Source organism: Hetaerina americana, unplaced genomic scaffold, assembly GCF_022747635.1.
Source record: "Hetaerina americana unplaced genomic scaffold, ioHetAmer1.1.p SCAF_42, whole genome shotgun sequence".
Classification (NCBI taxonomy): Eukaryota; Metazoa; Arthropoda; class Insecta; order Odonata; family Calopterygidae; genus Hetaerina; species Hetaerina americana.
In genome coordinates, this window is record NW_027287008.1 from 3,372,903 (window position 1) to 3,397,112 (window position 24,210).

The 24,210-nt window shown below is 40.6% G+C and overlaps 1 protein-coding gene across 1 annotated transcript in view; it reads left to right on the forward strand.

The window, feature by feature from the left end:
- The window catches only part of kkv (hyaluronan synthase-like protein kkv), a 185,444-nt gene that overhangs the window by 125,740 nt on the left and 35,494 nt on the right, over positions 1-24,210 (forward strand). Inside the window, exon 2 of the mRNA XM_071591172.1 lies at positions 20,908-21,027. Within this exon, the coding sequence (XP_071447273.1) occupies positions 20,930-21,027 (98 nt within the window). The 5' untranslated portion in view covers positions 20,908-20,929. The remainder of the gene's footprint in view (positions 1-20,907; positions 21,028-24,210) is intronic.

The following is a 24,210-nucleotide window of genomic DNA, read 5'->3' on the forward strand; positions in this document are numbered from 1 at the left end:
AGTATCACCAATTTGTGTCTACCTCCATCTTTAACAGTTTCAAATTGAAGGATTCCCTGGGTATGAGAATTGAGATTTTTCCAAGCATGGGCAAAACTGCGTGTGGTTATAAATGAAAAGCTGGGAAAATGCATAGTTACCGCATTTAATCGTGTTTTTCATTTTGATTTTGTCTGGTGCACGGAAGCTCACCTTATATTACAACCTCTCAAAATTCCAATCTTAAATTTTGAGAAGATTATACAAAAATAGGGTATAAAAATGTCTCCCCTTTGCATAAGATGAAATTGAAATCGCCTTGATGGTTTAACTTGGTCCATTTTAACTTTATAGCTATATTTGCATGAATATTATAATCTGTCGTAAGGTCACAGAAAACCTAAAATTGATATAGAATGTTTCACTTCATAAGATCTTGAAATATGAAAGCAAAATGACTTATTCTTCCCATACGACTTTTTTCATTTTTGGATGCTCTATCGTTACACATAGGGATAAAGAAGCACTGAATTACCAATAGTGATGATCTAATCTTTAAACTACTGAAATATTTTAGCGGTGAGTTTTTGTACAACATTATTTTCGGTGAAAATTAAATGTCAACAAAATGTGACTACCAAATGTAACCAATCAAGCACCACCTCAGGTAATGCGGAGAATACCGAACTAAAAGTTAGCCAATTTCGGTACAAATCGCCAAATATGGGAACGCTTGCACGGGCGCTGTGCTACGAGGGTTCCCACATTGAACATTTCAGTAGATATATGCGAAAAGCATTAGTTGAGTTTGGAATGGTGGGATTTTCTAAACCTATGCTCATCGCTTCCTCTTATCGCTATTAGATGTGATCTCGCTAATGGTATCTGCGTATTAGTTCTGTTAACGAGTTATGTATTCATATTCAAAGACGCCACACAATTACCCAAAATATATTACTGAAACGGTAAATTTTCCTCGAATTGTTAGCTTGATAGCATTTGCAAACTTAGACGTTGACCTCCTGGAACTTTCTCCTTTACTCTCCAAAATTACTTTCAAGATAAAGTTAACAGTTTCAGGCTTAACTTTGTGGAATTCCTTCATGATGAGGGTAAAAAATAACAGAATCTTTACACTTCCACACACTTTTTAATGTCCTGCGACCATGGTTTCGATGCTGCGCATTATCGAAACATGGTCGTAGGACATTAAAAAGTGTGTGGAAGTGTAAATATTCTGTTATTTTTTACCCTCATTACTTTCAAGATCTTTAGGAACGAATGGAATTTGGAATGAAACCCGTTTCAGCGGCAGGTAAATAAATATGCGCCATTTTTTGTATAAATTACCCGAAACTGGAACGTGCATGCCATTGAAAAGGTTTTTTTCTGTCTCCCTTTGAAGATTTCATTTAGTGAGGCGGTCGTCCTTATAACATACATTTTGATCAGCTCTCCTTGTGTATTCAGACAGTAAAATATGGGAAGGTTATCTTCGATCGCTGTGCTCATCTTTTCCTTCTCGTAGATATGGATTTTTTGTTGGTGTTTTTTGTCGAGGCTCAGGGATTTGCACCCTTCACCCGTTTCACGATGTGCACCTCACATAAAGCATTTCAAACATATAAATGTTTTCTAGCCCAATGTTGCGACTCCATAAGTACTCTTTTGTGCCTGCTTTTCAATATCACCTGAAGACTCTTGAATTCGTTCGCCTCAAATGGCTAAATCAAGCTACACGTCGGATTGTATTTTGTATTGCAGCGCGGAGTACTCCTCGTTTCGCTTCATCGCCACTTGACGCAGCATTTCCCTCCACGGAATATAAAAAAAGTCATCCATTACAACAAAGCGACGGCAAGCGTTGACTTTTGTTGTCGGGGTATTTGCTCTCTTTGAAGAGAGTGAGATAGCTCGCTTGACGCCACTCGAGATCCCCATCCGCTTCGTCACGCGTATGAATTCCAGCACTACCTATTGATCAATCGCAAAACCTCTGAGTTAAGTGTTACCTCCAGTACGTTTCGTCATTGAAAGCGTTGAATATTTCGTAGAGGTTGAAGCCCCTTCGAGTGCCTCTTCGGCTAACATGGAGGATTGGCGGAGAGAAAAGTTTGGATGGAGAAATAGATTGGATGATTCAGCTTGATAGATGAAACCTAGACTCGAAAAATATCTTCTTATCCGGGGGACCCTGTTCTATGTCATTCCGAATTCAGTATTCTAAAACTGAAGGCGTTAAGCGTCCGGTAAGTCATCTGGACGTGAAGATTAAACTGCCACTATGATAGTAACTTCAACCAGTCCCGGCGCCCGAATGGAGGCATTCGCCTTATTTTTCTCACCGATGATTGGAATAATGGAGTTTTCAAAATATCTTTTTGCCTGCAATTAACTTTATTTTATAGCTGTGACTTGGGAGAGTGAAAGAAAATATTTTTATGGAAGGATATGACGCTTCAGTGAGTACAGGGCATTGGCACTTTCCACTCGCTGTAGAAATAGATGGAGTAAGAGAAAAGCTCGGATTGTTTTCGTGTGGGAAACTGTTTCTTTCTCTTCTCCGCTTTCGTTTGTCAACCGCCCGGGGCGTGGAAAGTGACCCGCAGCTCGGACTAACCCTTGGCTACTCGAGCGAGTAAGTCAATAGATTTCGTTCAGCAACAGTGGTGCAGGAATTTTGGGCATGAAGTTTTTGTCTGCATTTTTGAGGAGAAGGCAATAAGGTAAACGTCTATCTGTTAATGAGGATAATTTCAATTCAATTTTTATGTAAAGCAATGATTAGAACACTGGATAACTGAACAAGATCAACATCTTATAAAAGTTATACAGGGTGGGGCGGCATAACGTGCTGATTTGTATAGTATTTGTCATTCATATCATCAAATGATGCTGCCGAACCCTGTATCAATACATATAGATGTCAACAATAAAGAAAAAAATAAGTCAAACTTCTCAATAAATTCCTTGCAGCTTGAATGTAATATTTTTATATTAAAGTGAAACGGCAAAGACTTTTTGATGGCAACAAATGTTTCTAATATGCCTCCGTGTTTGCCCATTGTATTAATCGTGTGGCTATCCACTACTTGTTAAAGGAAGACATTTCAATTATAAGTGGGTGTAGACGTTGTTTAATGTAATATCAGTGGTAAAATTAATTCCATATTAAGCAAACTTGATTTTAGCCAATTTGTTTATTATTCTTATAGTACAAGTAAACTGATAATGGTCAATGCTAACTTCCAGTTCTCTGCAAATTGTATTTGTAAAGTATAACTGTGTTTTGAAGCTTCCAATTAACGAACTTTTATGTATGCTTTTAACTGTTTCAGTGATACACGTATCTAATTAATCTTAAAATGCAGACATAGCAGTGGTACGAAATGTATATATTTTACTTTTTCCGCAGAGAAAGATACCAACATGCCATAAATCGCAATTCCAACCACAAACTGTAAAATACTTACGAATTTAGACAACTATTGACTCAAGTGCGGATTTTTGTTAGCCAACATAATCTGGAATAAGAAAAACACGAATTGCAAATATTGTGTTAAATGATAAATCATAAAGTTAACACCGCTCGTGATTGAGTTCAATAAGATCTCCTGCTTCTTTCCTCATCAAAACTCGCTTTCCTAACCCAGGAATTTCATCGGAGAGGTGAGAGTGACCCGCCCACCATGTGCTATATAATATACATAAAGGTCAGTTTTCGCTCCACCAACCGCCTCGCACAACCTTCCCCATCCAGCTCGCCATCAGATCTCTCCCCCTCCGCCAACTCCACCCGACTTACGTCTTCCAAAAAGCCCATTTAGTCCCGCCCACGATCGTCCACTGTCGACTTCCCGCACAGAGGTTGCGGAGGCCATAAATATGGCGCCCACCCGCGTACGCATGCATGCGCGTTGTTGTCCCATTCCCCCTCCATATCGGGTCGCTTCCACCCTTCAACCCCCCCCCCCCCGGCCCCGACATACAGAGTGCCACGATTGCTCCCTCGTGATGTGATGGGGAGGTGGCCGCGGGGGTGGATGCTCCTGTTCCATTGTCTTAGCGCAAAGCTCACGGCAAAGGTGGGACGGCCCATAGATTCCCGGAGAAATGCTCCTCGACACTGGTCTACTACATTCCCATACATTCATCGGCCGTTAATATTTATGGTGGCGCGACGTCGTCCTCTTTGTTGATTTTCTTAGCCTCATACTACATGTTCGTGCGGCTCATTTGGATCCAAAGAAGCCAATTCTTATTTATCACGCCCATTTTCCAGCGAACCAAGGGAGTGAAACTTCGCAGATCGTTGCCTTAATATGTTCCTCTTATTTTATGGTTCGTACATCTAATTGAAAGATCTTCCATCGTGGTCGCATTAAAGTGGGGCATGAGCGTAATGGCGGAAGAGATAATTCCTGAGGGTGAACATTTTGGAAAACATAATTTATTTCGTATATTGCGATCGTGAGAGCTTGGGTTCTGAAGGTCAGAATCAGTACAAAATATGCAACTGAGATCTTTCTCGAAGGAACGTGACTTGAATCGAGAGTGATGGGTGAGCTCGCTCAAATGAACCGATGGTGTTGCAAACTTGAGAGAAATTTCACAGTCGTCGCAATGATAATTCGGTCCCTCTAATATTTCTCCGTTCTTTAAATTGAAAGTGAAAATGTCGTGTGTTATTCGGGCTAAGACGCGAGGGGTTTAGTCATCAAAGAGCGCGTTGCAAAACGCGGTGTGACTAAACCACAAACCTGATTCGATCAACCCTTTGTTCTCCATCGTTTTTCTCAACCCCTCCCCCTCGGTGCTTTTGAAAATCGATTCGAGGGGCGCACGCCTTCGCCCCCACTCCCACCCCCGCCGTCGCTGAAGCGCGATTTATAACTCCCCTACGGTAAAATTGGAAAATAAACACTTCCCCCGACGCCGTCTTCCTCATCCACGCGTAAAAGAGTTTGCAAAGCCCTCTCGGCCCCCACTCGCCTCTCCTCACCCCCATCCCTTCCTCCCTCACCCTCCGCTACCGCTTCTCCCTGCTCGCCGCCTCTCCTCCCCCCTCACTTCAACCCGCGAAGTTTCGCGAAGGGTATCCAGAGAAAGGTGCCGCCTTCACATCACTTCGTGATGCCCCTATCCACTCCTCCTCCCCCCCCCGCATCCCAGCAATCTTCCCAATCACATTTTGTGCACCGTGACATTCACGCCTTGGGGAATCCAAATCGAAGTTCCCCATCTCTCCCGCGGCCTGTTCTCTACCCTGTATTCGTTTCCTTAGCTCTTCCGATTCTCTCTCTTGTTCTCTTCTTATTAGTCATTTGCTGCCCACACTCCCTTGTACCTCAAGTGAGTTCGTCTTATTTCATCAAATTTGCATCGGGGAATCATCTTCTCTGGAATTTAGAATTTTACCAAAACCTCCGTGAATTCTCCGTAAAAGGTTAGGCCCTTTCAAATTTATCTTTTAAAGTGTTCATTTGTCAACGCTCAAGAAACATAAAATAATATAATTTTGAATTAGATACCTGTCAGTCAACTATTAATATTTTAAAGTTTTGTGGCCGTTATCTCAACTAGACATGGCGAATGGATTCTCGACTTTTTGGTTTACATCCCTATACAGAAGTTAGAGAAGATTTTCTATCAATCCTAATGAGTTCATCGCATTGTCATGTACATCTGTGAAATTTCAGTAATATATAATTGCAGAGTAAAAAAGTGAAGTGAATGTGTTGTGTTACTAATCGAGTACGCGGAAGGTTAAATTTTTGATTGTTAGAGGTTTCAAGTATGTATTTTTCTCTTCAAAATTCTTCAAGTCATAAGTACAGAACTAACATATCGTTTAAAATTAGATTTTTTATGGTTTCCTTAGCAATTACTCGTGCAGATGATTATTGGATGGATAATGTATTCTGGAATCAATTATTAGTGTGACGAAGCAGTTTCTTGCATAATTTCATGTAGGATCTCAATATGTTTCTTCACATGAGAATCATATCATTCTGCGAGTAGTAAGATGGAGGTAAACCCCAAGTCGCCTCCCTTGGGAGGACTTCCCAGCACAGCTCCTCCGTCCCCACTTTCCTACCACGCCCCGTTTCTTCCCCATCGGCCATATTGCCCGCCACGCCTCCGCCCACTCGCTATCTCAATCTCCGGCTGAATTTCAACTCCCCCGTCCGCCTCCGCACCCCTCAGCCTCCACTCCCAAGGTGGTCAGCGCTCGACCTCGGTACCTTCGACCCGCTATTCTCCCCGGCGTACCACGCACTCATCGTCTCCAGACACACTCCCCCGCATTCGGCGGGCCCGTCCTCATCGACTCCGCCACACCCCTCCGCCTCTCCTGCGCAACCCTTCAGCGGCCTCGCCACCCACGCCTCCAAGCCCACCATCTCCAGCACCCATCTCTCCTCTCCTCCCTTCTTACTCTCGCCCGCGACTCCTGCCGAAACCCTAGCCTCCGATCTATTCCCAACCACTAACAACTCTCTCCTTTCGGCACCACCCTTAAAAGGCTCGATAGGCGATAATTTACGCTCCCACCGTCACCTTCTTTTTTTTCTCTTTCTTCCAACTTTTTTATCGACTCTATTTATGCCGGCCCGTTCTCGATCCGCCCACCGCCTGCACTCCTCACATCATCGTAGACTTTTATCCCTGACTCCGATCTCCGCCCCTCCTCTGCCATGAAACCTTTCCCGCATTGTCTTCCTCACGTTCGAACATAACTCATTCGTCACGGGTTTTGGCAGTCTCTCTTCGACATTTTCTGCTCCATCTCGTCGTATGGCATTTTACCTCTAAATCGTGTTTTGCACCCACCGATATTTTTCATCTTTCTGCGCGGAGATATTCGGATCAGATTTTTAGCGTTAATTCTTTGCATGTACTATTAAAGCAACAATTTGGTTAATTGGAGCAATGAAAACTACTTTCATCATTGAGTTAGTGACGTTTAGACGTCAGGGTGAGAGTAAAATTATACATGCACATTCAAATTGACACCTGCTTATCCCACTCATTTAAGTATTTTGTCATCCGACGAATACTGATTCTGAATTGAGGTATTTTGTAACTAAAATTCAGCCAACCCTATTATACTAATCTAACGAAAGTTCGGTGATTAACATAAAAAATGTCATCTTTTCATAAGGGAGCATGAAAGTGATTCACAAAGAACATTCTCTTAGCCGTTTAATGATTTTAATATTTTCTTATTTTAGAATGTTAGATTATGCATATTTTAGGTGCACACATCTTCAGGGACTCATCTTTACTTTTGCTCAAAATAATTGTGAGATGATCCATTGTAAGAGATAGCTTACTTGAACTCCTTTCTTCAAGGGTCCCATTTTCCTCCATCCCCGCTCTCGCTCGCTCCCATGCCGATTCCAGCTGACTCTCCTTCGTTCCGCGAAAGACTTGGACGAGTCGGTCCAAGACCGTTTCGTACCACATCCGTTCCCTTGAATATTTTCAAGTCATACACTCATCGTCGCAATCTTGACCTTTTCCCGTAGTCTCACCCCCGCACCTCTTCCCTCTCCTTTCCACCCCTACCTCCCTCTCCCTTCATCTCCTCATTCTTCTTTGGTGTCTCAAGGCGTGGGCGGCGAGCGATCAACCTCTGCATCCGGTTATTCCGATGGTTTTCAGCTGTCTTTCACGCTTGTCTCTCTCCAATAATCGGCGTTTAATGGGACAGCCCCATCGGGTGTATCCGCGCGCATTGTTTTTGATGCGTTGTTCGCACGAAACTCAGGATAAATATGGTAGGCCGAAAAGGTTTTTTTCAGGAGAGGTGTTTTTACAGTTTTTCAGTTAGGGATTTTTTACTTGATCAACGTTTGAAGTAGTAATAAGTCCTGTGCTACAACAAACTCTGGAAAGGTATCCAAATGGTTGGACAAGAACTCTCAGTGCTTTTGAAAAGTACCAGTAGGTCGTTTAATTTAAAAGTCACTCTGGGCCGATGTTCATAGGCCATTTATAAAAAATTACTGAGGGCTAAAAACAAAGCAGTTGACAGATAATATCTTAACTCATTTCGTGATATATTTCAATTCATTTGCCTTTATCTAAAAGTGTCTAAATTTTATTGAAAATTTAACTATTTATTTCATCAGTTACAGTCAAATGGAAAACCTGTTACAAGTGAAGTATAATAAAATACGTGCCCAATCGTAGTGACTGAAAAATTGTGAGCTTAAATGAAGTACAATTATGCTAGACTTCGGCAAATGTATTAAATGGATAAGTTAGATGACACCTAAGGCTTCTTACAAATTTAATAGTATTTACTTTTCATGATACTAATTTCTTAATGATTTTGTTAAATTGCGGCTGAAGTGACCCATAAAAAGAACACTGGAAATTCTTAAAAATTAAAAAAAAATCGCCTTACTCAATTTATTAGTTAATAAATATAGTCGAGGAATTCTTTTCAATTATCATGGAGACCGATCGATTTCGGGACCATTTAGTTCACACAACCTTGAGCCTATTCGTGTACTTCAAAATAATGATGACTTGACTCGTCTAAATATCTTTGTTGGCTGTGCTGGTTTTAAGTGACTTAAAGTGAAAGTAAGTTAGTATGAATACCATTGTGAATGTTCGTCTCAGCTTCGTTAAGCAAGAACGTACCATTCAGATGTCACCTCCAGATAATTATTTTGCTATCTTGATTGGCCATTTGTGACCATTCCACAAGATTTATTCGTGTGTGTAAACGAGTGGCACTTCTCTTTCATCTTCAACACTATTCCTTCCGTTGCGACTCCATATCTTTTTCCTCATGCACTTCCACTGGCAAACTCTAGGGGCCCTCCCACGTCCTGCAATCACCCACCCCACCCCTGATGGATGGACTTGTTTTCTGAATTAATTCCAATGCCATTGCTCCCTTTTATGGCGGAAAAAATCTTGGCTCTCTATCAACGCAAAAAACGCACTCCTTCGCCGCTCTTTTAATGCTCAACCCATTATTACCTGAGCGTACCTTTTCGGACCCACCCATGGTGAAATGTTTTTGCATCTGATACATTTGCACATTCTATTAATTCCAAGACGTATTTCCCTCTGACATACTAATGTAAAACGCGCATCGGCCACGGTTTTCCATCAAAATCCTGAAGTTAGGATCGAATATACATAGACATCAAGTAGATCAATAATTTGTTAAACCCTTGGTCTGCTCTTTTTTTATTATAATTCTAATTTCATACCATATTTGATCGGAAGGCTGTAGTGAAGGAATGGCTGTTATTTCACCGGTGGCTAGCCAATCTAATCATTTTGCCACCAACAGCTGGCTCCTAAATCTTCTTCTGCTTCTCTTCTTCGACATGTTTTATTCAGGCAACAGACATAAAAACTTGCAAGGTCTTTCGGCCCATCACGCTACCCTTCTTTCGCCCTTAATTTCCCCCTTTCTTAAATCTTCTTCCTTTGCTGGCTACTCGCGTGAAATGTGAACTGAAGACTCTGAAAAGCCCAAGCTGATTTTTTGACAAGCGTTGAAGTTTCCATGTAATTGTCGAGGAATAAAACTCTACAGTCATGACACAAAGTCATAGAATATGACCATGAGTTCATTTGACACTAAAGTCAACTAAATAAACTGTTATATTTCAGTATAGCTATGATAAAATGATTTCTTAACATTAGAACTTTTAACTCCATGATATAATTATCTGAGTTTGGCGCATATCTAATATTGATAGAGAAGTATCTATTGGATATCATTAGAAATATTCAGAAGTAAAACCCTTCACCCTCCGAACACCGTTAGAATGTTCTAATCATGAATTAGTTCGATAAATATTGTTAGTCATACCACTACATAACCTAAGAAACGTCCTCAATTCAATTTAAGAGGTTCACCGTGGCCACTGGGAAAGGGAACCCATAAAACTTGAAGTCCCGAGTCCCTTTATCTTCTCCTGCCAATCCTTTTTTCTCCTCTTTCTCTATCACTTTTACGGCTCCCTTTCAAGCGCTATTTCTTAGTCAGCCCCCCTGCGGTACCATATGTGGGTTATATGATGAATGCATAGGTACTCGTTGAATACAGATGCATCCATAGTTAATTCCAGATGCCTCACAACATATTGTGCATAACTCCGCATATGCTACCACAATGCCTTACGAATGAGATTGAAGCTACTACGGTGAGGCGCGACCGTAAACAAGTGAAGAGGAAATAAAGAAATAGCAAAACCCCCTCAAGATCTACCTCCCATCCTCCCTCGGAGATTTTACGGCTGTAGTATGTCTGTCCCACGACCTTGAGTCGGGGTTCGACTCCATTATAAATCACGCGATTATTTCGTCTTTTCCATCCTTTCATCCTTTTTCTCCTTCTTCCGTAGAAAAAACTTTCAGCTCCATCGATCATTGACAGCAGCGGACTGCCGTCATGGTCAGCGATTTTAATCCGAGGATTTGAGAAGAGAGAAGGTATTCGAGAAAGTTTAAAATGAGAAAATGATGGTAAAACGGCGAGAAGCGAGTCCGTATTTACTATTCCATCCAAAGACGTGAATCTCTATATGCGTCCGGCCTCAGCCCTCCAACCACTTTTCATTTCATATCTCTTTACATCCTCCGCTTCCCCTTCTCATCTCTTTATCTACCTCTTTCTCTCTGTCCCTCCATTTTCCTTTCTCCATCCTTCGATAAATCCTCTCCCGCTCTGCCCCATACCACTTTCCACATCACTAGCCAATCCTGCTTGAAGGCCGACCGCTTTTCTCTCTCTCTCTCCTTCTCCTGTGGAGAAGGGGAACATGGCGCTCACTGCTGGTGGGGAAGGGGTTAGTGGTTGAAGGTATGGCGTTTTTGTGTCCCATTAGTATCAGACTCTGTCCCCAGGTGCACTAACCGAAGGTTTGGGAATAAGTAAAAAGAAGATAGAGAGAAGGGAAGAAGAGAGAAGCAGAACAATACTGCTAGTTCTTAAAGAACTGTGACGGATGCTGGCATGAATTTAGGTGAGATGTGCGACAGTGAAGATAGGCCTGTTGCCTAGTGGAAGTAAAGGCAAAGGAAATGAGGGAAGGATAAGGTATTTTTGTTTGCAGCAACGAAGCGGTTGTGGGTTATATTACATTGAATAGAAATTTTTACCTCCCGACACCCACTCGAAGACTCCTAGAGGTGCGTGGGGTGAGGCACGGAGGTGCAGAGAAGGGATAGAATCCATTTCACCCATATCTACCTCAAACATTCCCGTCCTATAAAGACCGCCTACATTGGAAGCGCACGTCCCGTCCGCCGGGCGGCGGGGAGGCTATCCGTCGCTCTCCGCTTTCGCTCGTTGCAATCTCCGTTACCGCCAGCCGTTAAAATCACCACTCTCGCCTTCATCCCAGCGGCGACCCGTTAAGTCATTCCCTCCCCTCGGGCGCTCCCCACTCTCTGTCCCGTTCCCCAAACCCTCCAAGCTCTACCACCCCCTTACCTCCTCCCCCTAACTTTCCTCTGCTTTCGGTGCAACGAGCGTCCTTGGGCAATAGGAGAGGGATGAGGGCGCAGATGGGACAATCGCTCGTCCCTTTCCTCGGGGAAACTTCTCCCCCCACATCCAGCCGTGGACTTTCCGCTCATCCCACCTACCCCTATTATTCTTCCCCACCACCGGCATTTCCTGGACCCTTTTCACTCGCGACTGATTCACCGCGACCACCCCGCTCGGTTTTAAAATTAGAATATCTCGTCGGAGCCGACGGAATTTTAACTTTCTCCCTCCCCCTAAAACACACACTACGGGAGCGGAGTGATTATTTTTCGCTCTTGGATGGGTATCTTATATAGAATGACGCCTTCTTTCCTTTGGGACAAACGAAGAATTACTATTGCGTTAGTGTTCGCCTGCAGGACAGCATATGCTAATAAAAGCCTCCCTTCCAGTTTATGACATTTAATGGAGATGATTTGTCTCGTGGTAAATTTAGCTATCGCGTGGGAGTCATGCCTATCCGTCTCGCTTTGATCTCGTGAACCGAGTTATGTTCGCTCTTTGTTTTTGACAGTCGTTTATTTTTATAGCTTCCAAATTATTATCTTGGAGCTACCTACCAATTTTGGTGTGTCAAAACTTTATGACAGCTAATTGATAAAGTTTTCCATCTTCCTATCGGGACAATAAATGGAGAACAATTTATTATAAAATATCTATTGAAGTTTCGATTAGATTAGCTGAAAATAAATTCTCCCTAAGGATTGTAGCCGCGGTAGCGGCGGGAGTAACATCCTCGAATGCCAATTCAAGGGTCACGCGTTCGATTCCCGCCTGAGTGGTTTTTGCTCCACCTAGAGTCTGATGTAAAGGCCAAAAATTGCGGTTTCCGTGCTACGGCCAAGTAAGTAAATACGTATTGATTTCAATTTTACCGAACAATCGGAGTTAAAACTTAATTTGACTCCTCGGTGATAAAGGAAAGTATCATTATACAATCTGTCGTAAAAGTATAGTCAAAATTCTCCGTTGTATTTGTAAATAATGTTGCGTTAATATATTTCCATTTCATCGGTAACTATTGAAATTCCGTGGTCTTCCTTTGATATTTTTTCTTAAAAAAAGTGGAAATGTTTCTTTGAAAATAATGCCCGCCTGCTAATAATAAAAAAGCTAATTAGCTAGAGTAAACAGAGACTGTCGAAGGCGTTTTAAATGTCCCCAACGTTTTGCATAGTCTCCAGAGGCTGTTCAAAACCTACGAGTGTCTAATCTGCACACCAGATATTAATGTGCTTTTTCAATTTACCAGTGTCATTCGTATAATAATCCTTATGAAAGAGATGCCTGATTGAGGTCGCTATTAATACATACAGGACAGAATTTCCATCGTTTTAGCTGCATGTCCTGACAAGTTTTGTTGCACTTGATTATCAAAACAAAATTCTTGACTTATTAGTTGTTGACTACTTCCTTTCCCTAATTTTTAAAGTAAGGACCTTTGCCAAAAGAGTTTATTTTGAGTAATGAATCATGGCTGCAAGAAAAAGACATCACGAGGAACATTTTAAATTTGTGTGCCTTGTTAATTATAAGTCTGACATTAAACTGTGTTGTAAGTGATGAGACAACTAGAGAGTTAATTGGTTTATCGCACCTAATGGTGTCTAGTTGCATCAACATAAATACAAACATGCTAATTCATTTTTGTCTTCATTTCTTACATCGTGAAAAAACACTGCTCCTTAGAAATAATAAGTAATACAACTGTCTAGTCACTACGGTCGACCTAAAAATGTTTAGTCATTAGATGGGTATGCCTGGAAAAGCATAGCTTCCATTATTGCTCACGTATTAATGGGTCATGACTCATTCCAAGGACGTTTGCGGTTCGGATTAACAGGGAAATAGAGTAGCATCACCCACTTTTCCTCACAGTACTTTCTCAGAAGGACTTCCGCAACGATAGCAGTTATTTTGCCGCTCCATTAGCCAACATAAGGCAAATAAATTTCCAGCCAGGAATCCATTTAGTTTGAACACCAGTGAAAGAATTAAACAACGTGAGCTCCATCATAATTATCAATGGAAATTTTAGGTTGAAAATATTGGTTTCCTTTTTATAATAGTTTTTAATAATTTAATTAAGTTTAAAAACATTAAACACGATACTCACCCATGCAAATTGTTGAAACGTGTTGTTAAGCCTGAGCCCATTTTCTAATTATATAATTCTTTATATTGGAATCGGATTACTCAATAAACATAATCTTATCGCATAAGTGCCCTTCTATTTACTTCTTAACGGAGAATGGTATGAAATACTAATAAAATATATGTTGCTTTGTTAAAAGAAAGTCTTGGTCTTTCTGCTGCGTCCTGGATACAGCTACACAAAAAACAATTTCCGAATAAGAACACATCGTTATAAACACTAGACCCACTTCCCGGCTAATAGGGATAAAAGAGTGTCCTTTTTTGCGAAGTCTATGTTTTTGATGATGGTTTTCCCCGCATGGCTAAACTGTTCTTTTTTACTCTCTTCTCCGAAGTCCTTTCTCCCCCAGTCCCCCCCTTCAATCCCTCTCCGCTCTCCACACCCCCCTCACTCTCTCTCGCTTGCTCACCCACCCACCGCCTCACTTCTCCCGATATTGGGCCAATCTCCCTCGTTTCCGTTACACAACGAGGCTCGGTCGTGACGGAGACTCCAGTGCCGATCGCTCCCAATTCCCCCACTGCCCCACGATCGCGACCCGGGAAGGAACCCAGCCGGCCCCATTCCCCGAGGCCCCGGATGAAGACGATGGCGATGATGATCTCCCGGCTGCCCGAAAGAATTCCTCCTTCCGAGGTCGCCTCGCCGTCGCGTCCTTCGTCTTACGAAACGCAAATTACTTGTTGGTCTCACCGCTCCACTTTTAGGTTTTAGGTGTTAGGCAATATACTTTTCAGGATTCTTAGTGCTACCAGCACATTTTTATTCGCAGTTGGAGGTAATTCACGATAAGTGTAGCATCAAATATTACTTCCTTAAGCAATAGCAACTCTGCCACGCATACCATACGCATGCGCTTACCTATTGCAACTCTATCAACTGAAAAGACTTTTCGTGATCGCAGTAGAACTCAAAACCAATGGTGTAAGTAAAATTCAACAGCCAAAAAAAGTAACGTCCACACCTTCACGTTACTCCTGAGGCAAATGCTAACCAAACAGTATCTATAAAATAACAGCGTTAGTCGGTTTGTAACCAAGTTTGCCTAATATACCGCCATTGAGCCAAATTTGTGGGAAAGATTTCATCTCGAGCAGAAGATTGGCAAGCTTGAGAGAGCGGGAAGTTTCAGCAGCCATAGGTCTCTCGTAATCATTCACTAATGTTAGGTAGAATCGTCTCAATGATTCAGTCTTATCACTTCGATGGAACATGAATTTGAAAATTAACCTCAGCTTATGAAATAGAGGAAAACCGGCTGCCAGGATTGGTCACCGAAGTATTTTTTAGCTCGACTGCTCAAAAAAACTGTGGTTTAGAAACCAAGCCTTAGAATTGCGCTTGTCTTATATTCTGAGTGCCGAATACTTCTCGACGAAATTATTCAGCTATCAGAAAGGTAGTTTCGTCCGATTTGAATTGCAGCACTGCTGCCGGTATCGCTACTCGACCTCCGAATGGACCAAAATGTCATAAAATCTACTGGAAAAGTAGTCAGCAGTAGCGCTCTAATGTAACTTTGGTGTTGGTCTTCGTCAAAGGTTCGCATAATTCGTTTCCTTCTTGGTGTCTCGAACTGCCTATTTTTTGAAACATGATCTGTCGCTTTCTCCCTCCTGTTCCTTCCTGGAGGAAACCCTCATGGAGTCCCACATCAAAATCACACTTGGGGCGACTGGAGTGACCACTTCCGTATCCCTCGTGTGGTATAGTCTGGGTGAATGCTCATGTATAGTTACGGTCAAATCATTATTTCCTCACAGATAATTCAAATCTGGCCGTATGGTACGTCGAAGAGCAAACCTTTGAGAGAGATACTGCATATGCAGAATCACTCAAACAAATACATCGGATGATTTTTTTACACTTTGAATACGATTCCATAAAAAACCAAAATCTGCTCAATATGGACAGAATGTTCTTTTTCCGTAAAATTTGCATCACAAACAAGGATTGAATAATGAAAGTCTTAACGGTAATAATTTAAAGTATTCAATTATTTTTATTAATCTACGATGTGTTTGTCTTTCTAAGTTGAAAGGAATGTCAATACCTTTGCCTTTTTTTCACCTGTACAAGTATCCTAGTCGCATTAAAAAAATCCCATCAAAAACGAATAAATCATGCAGGCGTAAGTGGTATATACATCTCGAAACATTTTGACCGCTTCGTAATTGAATAGTCTTACCAGTAAGTGTTCCGCTCTTCAATTACTTGAAATGCTAGATGTGAACCGCAAATAGGTTATATCAAGGTTATATCGGCTTCCTTGTAAAGCTTAAAAAGAAAGTTTTGCCCTTTGAGAGAATAAAAGTTCTCAGTGGCAATTTGCCGAGTTCTCTTCCTCGTTATTGCCATCATAAACTTCCAAGGCATTCTAGGTTAGCATTAGTCGAAATGAACACTTTATTGGATCAGATACGGTTTTATTCGTTTGTTTAAAGAGTTTATCGCATTATCTCCTCGTTATTTTCATTAATCTTTGAATTAGACCTGCTATTTATTGGCGCAAGTAGAATACTTCCCTAGGCCGCGATTAAACCAATATTACCTCGATCAAAGATACAGTCTACCAGAAATCAGGTTCTACTTGGGGAAAAAAGAATCTCTTGAGACGTTATAAAGTGCATTCACATTTAACTAAAATTGTCAAAAAATCAAATTTAGACGCAACATATGGTTAGCTTATTTAAGATTGGCGGTCCTTCTTTATACAATGCCTTGTGATATGGCGTGCCAATGTGTGAGACTCTAGCATGACGCGATATCACCTCAGCCTCCGAAGAGTTGAAAAATGAATATTAGCATCACAATTCGAATCCCGTATGTCCCGTATTCTTGTAGATATAATTAAACTCTGTGGTGAAGAATACTAACTCAGAAGTTGCAGGATTTTTGCAAAGAAACAGTAATAAACAAAAGGGAGCAGTGAAATTCACTCAAGTGGGGACATTAGAACAATGTCGGCAAACCGGAATGAATTTCGTTGTCCTTAAACGCGAGGAAACGTTCTCCAATGTACGCCGTGTGGTGCAGCTCAGCTGTTTTTAGGTCATTTCCGAAGTTTCTAAGTAACGACTCCTTCGATCCCGTCTCCGGATCCGTTTCTCTTCCTCTGGCTACTTTGCTAATTAATTGCGTCGTTGAGCAATACATTGCAAACACTGTAGCTGGATGCAATATAACAGCGTACTGTTTATTGCCCAAATTTCCTGATTTCTCTCGAACAGTAGCCAAAGGCACTACTGTTTTTGCAAAGCGTTGCTATTCGAATCGAGTTCATATTTTCATATCAATCAGTAATGGATATAAGATAATTGACGCATTATTATCACAACCTAAACCAATTATTCGCAACGTTGCATCTATCTCCTTTAAGATTTTATTTCGTGGCTTTACTTAATAATTTTTAATGCATTCGCTAATATTTTTATTTATTGGTCAAGCGCAATTTTGTGGATTCAAATATGTTTTAGCATTTTGAGGTTAAATTGCATTGAAAATTGCTGTGAAGAATCTAGTCAGCGATTTGCAATTCTTGAGAAATTATGAATACGCTACTGACCTAAATCTTTTCAGCGAGTTTTACGTCCATCAGAAGCGATTCGCGAATTAACCTTAAGGTTTTGGCAATTCCCCCTTGACCTTTTTATTTACGAACGACGGAGGATCCCTCGCCGATGCCCGACGTTTTTGGGAATTCCGCACATATTTTCCTCGTCATGTGGCCTCTTCGATCGGAAGCGGCGCTTTTATTTTCTGAAAACTGCCCACTGTTGCTGACACACCCGCGCTATATGCTGTTTTGCAACATCCGTTGTTTCATGCATCCACTCCTGTCTCTGCTTCCACGAAGCACTTCTGCGGATTTATAATCCATGCTAAGGTGGGCAGTCTGATGTGAGACACCGTACCAACCGCACATGACTCAGAGAAAGAGCATAATATCCACATAAATAAGCAGACAAAATAGCCCTATGAAGCATTTCCTAGTATGCATGCTGCTCACACACGTATCTTTGAAAGGAAGTGATTTCTCATTTCAAATCAGTGGCTCGAGAAGTTACCCGTGAAAGTAGTCATCTGCGGCAATGAATTTAGAAAGTACTGGAGTTTCATTTGCGTGGCACTGAATGAAGCTCCAGCAATAGTTAGGAGCACTCGAACTTAAAATCGACGTAATACATTGATTTTGCGTGGATTTTCATTTTGAGGATTGCGAAATTTGCGAGGATTGTACGTCTGAAGTTTAAAATTGGAAAGCTGTCTGGCTTTTCTCTAGTTTGCGAGCCTTAAATTCAATAGAATGATTTTACCCCCGCATTTTTAATGTGAACAAATCTGTTTCAATAAATACATTTTCCTAAATTACAATAATCTGGGCATTTATTTTCCTCCTATTTGACATTGTTCTGAACATTTATTGGCATTACCTATTAAAACCATTGAGCACTCTTTTAATTAAAACTTAAAAATAAGACTTTTTCATTGGAAACTAACTATTGGCATACAACGAACCAAATTATAAATGAAAAAGATAACTGTTAGAATCCAATTGGTTCGATTTTATTTCCGTTGGACCACAAATGATGTGGCTTCAGTGAACAAATTTCCATCAACTGATTATTTTCTTGTTTGTCAAGTAATAGTTTTTTGCGAAAATACAGATGCTAATCACTCAGGAGTCTTTGGATTAGGCAATATAATTAAAATATTTTTAATTATGTCTACCGAGAAATAAGTAGAATGGTATATTATCCACGAGTATGATCTTGGAGAATGTGATTTAAATGGGTTAAAAATAGTATTCTATATGATTTAAAATCACAAAATATTTTAGCTTAAAAAATTATCAGTGCTCTTGCTGTTTCTTATCTTGGGAATAATTTTCAATTATCTTAAAAAACAAAGTAAAACTTTCAACTAAATTTAAACTTTGAAATAGTGCATTTCACTCCAAAACGATCTCTTCGGCTCTAAAGCTCTGGACTTCAACTCAAATCGGAGTGATTGAAGGCCGCTGAAACTACGCATATTACCGTGCGACGAGTGGAGTCAAAGTTATGAAAATCCTCAGCTATTAGATTACCTAAAATGCTGCCATTTTCGTATCTAATACTTTCATTGCTCGGAAGCCATTCAAATGATAGGAACAATCCCTTGACCGGAGAACTTCCAACACCAAGCCTACGAATTTGTATTTTGGCCAGACTACGCCCGTCCTTCGAGTGAAACGGAAGAACGACTTTACTTTCCTTAGATTACAACGGGGTCCTTTAGGAAGGGCGCTGACCTTGGTGGGTTCTTCCTTCAAAGGCGGCGGAAAACGGTGGATCTGGACAAGCGTTTGCCAAACAGAAAAAAAAAGAAAGGGAAGGTGTCGCTTTTGTTTGCGAGAGTAACAGAGTTTTCCCCGAGTGCTTCAATCTTGTTTTCGATAACGCTATGCTCGTGTGCCGCCGAACACATGTTGACACAAAAAGTGCCACTTTCTTCCCCCTTTGCTTTCTTCGCGTTTACCGAAGGGACGAGCGGCAGCGATTGTGTTTCGCACTTAACTCTAAGGTCTCTAGGGAATGAGAAAGGTATTCTTCGCCCAGGAATTCGATCTGCCCTGGACTCTGAGCTTCCATTGTAAGAAAAAAGAATGCTAGAATAGAAGCAAAAATGTGGAAGAATGCGGGGAGATGACTTTTAAGGGATTGATTAAAAACATGTTTTACACTACTCACTTAAATTTGCTCAAAACCCTCCCAAGACATGGGAGATTGGCGAGTCAAACTGTAAGATTCCATTTTATTCTTTTTTTACACTCATTATATAATTCGCATCGATATTCAAAACACAACTGAGGACGATAAGCTGACTCGATTTTGGTATACATTTAAATGAGGATATAAATGAGGCAAATTAGAATAAGCATAATTAAATAATAATTTATTTCATTGACAACCGGATGAAAATTTCTTTCATATATAAAAATTTGGCTAAATATTCATAAGTTCTGATCTGTCTCTCGTCCGCGACAATCAGATTGAGCCCCCGTCTAAGCACTAAAACATATCACTATTCAGCAATGAATTTAACTTTTTTATTCCCTTTCTGTCCATGATTTTCCACATTCGACTTCCATGATTTTCGGGATTAATTAATTGGTTTTTTCGGACAATCAATTCATTATATCCCCAGGTAATACGGCGTTAGTGTTGACTTGCATCAATTTTAGCGCAATATTTACCGCATACTGAAGTAGTTGTTATGTCTTTTTTATAGAAATTGCTGCCAATTTCATTATTTTAAATGTATATTTGATATTTCTTAATATTTTTGAAGTACATGACTTTTAATTATGATGCTTCCTATACATATTTAAGCGCTTTCAAAAGAGAACCTTATGCTTCATGGTTCAGACATTCAAAGGCTAACACGACGCTCTTAGTTTCGAATCCCGTCTCAGCCGTGGATGTCACCTAATTTCTTGCAGATTTTTCCTAAGTATACGGTGCTTTATGATAACAGCGGTCGGAACAATTTAAAACATTTAGTACTAAAAGTATTCGAAAGGGTAGAGCAACTGCAACTCTCGATATTAATTATGAGCATTTTAAACCGCTTCTTAAAATACCCTCTTTTGTTTTTAACACCAGATCAGACTGAAATTGTTGAGTTTACCTAGTATTTCTACTTCAGGCATTGTTTAGGAAGCAAATTTATGTCTTTGGCGAAATGTAAGCGGTCTTTACTCTTTTCGTACCAAGTTGTCCCTACCTTCAATTTGGACACCGGACCAAATTGCACCAAAAGATATTTTTTTATCTCGAGGATTAGTTTTTAATATCATTTCTACGTCCATAATCTTGGGGGCGTATCAGTTCAGTGGATATAGCGCTTTTTTGCGTACCGAAGGGTCCGGGTTCGATTCCAAGTAACGCCTTTGGACATCCCCAGCTTCACACAAGCCGTGTGATTTTCCGGGTACCAGAACTTCCTGGGGAATCATAGGCTTCACAGGGAAAGGAAGTGTTTCCCCCCACACCCTGACACATCCGTGAATTTATATAGTTTGAATAGAGCTCACCTGTCAAGCCAACTTTCGGGTCGGGTACTCTGGTGGTTGGCCCATTGTCCTAGTTCAAAATTATCGGTCATTTTCTGGCCACATCACTGAATACAATTGCCCTCAGTTGTTGATTTAAATCCATAGTAATTCATCTCTCTCTCTCTCTTTTGTTCAGAGCCGTCTTGGCCCTCCCACCATCATGGCCGCCGCCATGCGCCACAATGACGTCAGCGACGATGACGACAACTTCTCCGACGACGAGAGCACTCCTCTTACCCACGACATCTACGGAGGAAGGTGAGTAATTCTCCAGTGAAAGTGACGCCCTTAAATTATCATGTGTTTACACAATACGTATTACATGTTTTGAGATGAGCATCTCTTATTACCGGAACTTACTCAATGCTCTCTTCAAAATAAGTAATGAGTATTGAGCCTTGGTTTGTACTCCGAGTTGCGGTTCTCGGTGCCTTTTATCGTCGACGCCTTTACACCTCATTGGGTGGTCTTGAAGAAGACCGTCAGAGGTGCATGACACTTCTCGCGTTTTATGATATTACTCAAATAGACATCAATCTCAGTGTCACTCAATTATTCGCACAAATTCAAACATTTATGAAATCTTGGAACCCTGTCTCCGGGTGACTGTAATCTTCTTGTACCGCGAGAGGATTGAGGGGAGGGGGCGGGAAGAAGGGGCATGAATTGAAACTTCGCACTCCAGTAAATCTAATTTGAATGATGGTCATGTTTTCGGTATTATAAGCTCGATATTTTTCAACGTCGGTGGACTTCCTGAGCCCACCGACGTTGAAATCGGTAATAATTTTGTTCATGATCAATTGATTTCCGTGGGGGAAAATCCGTGTCTTCAGTATACGTGAATTGAGGTGGTTGCGCTAAAATAGAAAGTCATTTTCACCAACTCTATTCCGATTCTTGTGACGTTCCTTGGACCATATTTTCCGGCACAGAAAATATGCTTTTGTTGCAGCTATTTTTGCTTTATTTTAAAAACTTCGTAAATAGAAATATACAAGAAGCCTTGCCAGTTAATATGTTTTGTTTCTTACTGAGGAGTGTGCAAACAATTATTTAAATAGTCTTGTAAGAATAATAAATGCTCCTATTGAAAATGGCAGAAGCCGTGTACATTCATTCAGTCTGGACTGCCACGTGAAAAATTCAGCGCACTTTACTGTATGAATGCAAATTCATTGCTTCCCCTGAAAGAATCCGCTCCCTTTGAAGTCATGTTTTATAAATTATCCAGCCGTTAATATTTTTAACTTCGCAGTGCTGAGGACCTTCTTGGCATCATGTCTTGGCTTACTAACTGCTGCTTGTGCAGCTGCAATTCTCTCCGTCGACTTCCTTTTGTGACCGCAGCACTTAGTAAGAGGAACCACTGCCATGCAGAGTCGTGTAATTCGCCAAGGGGATGAGGGGACTGCGGGATTAGACGGCCGCCCATTTCCAAGAAATAAAAGAACAAAGAAACTAGCGGCGGTGGAAAAACATTCAAAGGGTGGGGAACATGTTCGCCGGCAGGTCGATTCATCTGAACCAAGGTGTAGCTTATAAGAGATGATAATGTATTCTTAACGGTTAGCAGTCAGGGATTAAAACTATCCTGCAAGATATTTTCATCAACCAGCAGATTCTGTGTTGGCTAAATTTTCACCAGGGTCTTGCAATCAAACTTGGCACTTCCATAGCACGTCTTACCTCAACGTATGCCTTAAAAATTTTAGATACTTGTAAAAATTCTTGTTGGTTAATTTGTTATTTGCAAGACACCTTCTAACACGAGTGCTGTGAAAATAACATACATCTTCAATTAGACTCTGAGTACGTTTGAGTGCTTAGGTGAAAACTTCAAATAACTTAATCTTCGAAAATATATACAAGTATGTTTTTCCACAACTTTCATAGCTAAAAAAAGCCAAGATTTCAATGCTGATTATTATTAATTGGGCGAACGCCTGATCATTTTTAATAAATTGTACAAAGAAAGCTAGGTTTTCTTCGCTGACCAAATTTTACTATCATTGGGACGGAGTGTTTTGAATTTATTAAATGTTTATTTTTTAATAAAAAGGGCGCGTACCTGAATGGTGCCACTCTTATAGATCAACGCAAAATTACTTTATCACGAGCACTCGGCTATGACACGTCCTTTTTATAGTGCAGCAAGTGAAATATCTGTTCCGCTCCGTGTTAAGTAGGCTAATGGACCCGAGTTCGGAGATAAAACCAGCGTTTGAGGTAATGCGCATGCGGTAGATAAAAATCTCACCTTGAAGGGTACAAGCAAATGGATCGGTGCCGAAATAAAGGCGCCGACTGCCTTTGCTGCGGGCACGAGAGGCATTTGTCAGCCGACATTCCTGCTACTCCTCTCTCGGAAACAAATCCCCGCGCTCTGCTTGCGTAACTCACTGAGGGTTCTTGGCGAAGTTTCTAAACTTCGGTTCATTGTAATCGTGCGTTCCTTTTCTTGAGCGTCGTTGTGCCTCACAAGTTCCTAATGGCCTGATTCCTTCTGTACATTTGTTTGTTTGACCACGCGTAATTGGTACATACAGTGTTTATCCGCAAAGTCGGAGTTCATTTATCAAAAGAGCAAGATATAAAAAAACTGCCCTGAATATTAGCGCATGTCCTGAGCATCCTTTGGCATTGCAGTTAAATCATGAAAAAACAAGTCTATGCATAGGCGTAATTCGATAGTGATGTATTTTTTACTTTGATGGTGAAGTTAGTCTTTTTCTTCAGTATTGTTTCTTTGAAGTCCCATTTGCTCTTTAAATTTTAAAATATGCGCATTTTAACACTTCCTTCATCATTTTTTTAAGGTTAATGACTACAAATAAATGGACAAAACATTTTCGGGTAGATATGGTATGATGGGGGTCTAAGTAGGTTGGCCCAAAATTATAATTAAACTCATAAATACTTTTAACGATTTTAATAACACGCTAGGATTATGATGTAAAAAAATGACTATTGTTCTACCATAAATGGTTAACTTGATTAAATCTGCGTTCCTAATCATAATATTTACATTTACTTTTGACTAAATTAAGCTACACGGCAAGTAAATAAAATTCATAACTTCACATTCCAATTAACCAATTTTCGTTCTTTCTTTTGATTTATATTAAATGTTCTTTAAAATACGATTGCAACAATTCAACTGTGGAAGAAGAAGTAATAGAAACCTAATAGCTATTGAAATTCTCATTATTCCTATTCAAGTCGTACTTTGAGACAAGTTATTAGTTGTAAAGCTATTTTAAGAGTAATATTGATAATCTACCTGTTTACCGAGTTGATGGCGAAGAAGATTATTATTAATAATAATTTGTCACATTTGTGTCTATCACTGAAGTGATCCCTCTATCACTTTCATACTTGTTCGTCCGCGAATCCACACAGTCCGTCCCTTCGGAAGCAGTGCGGAAGGTCTTCGTCGCG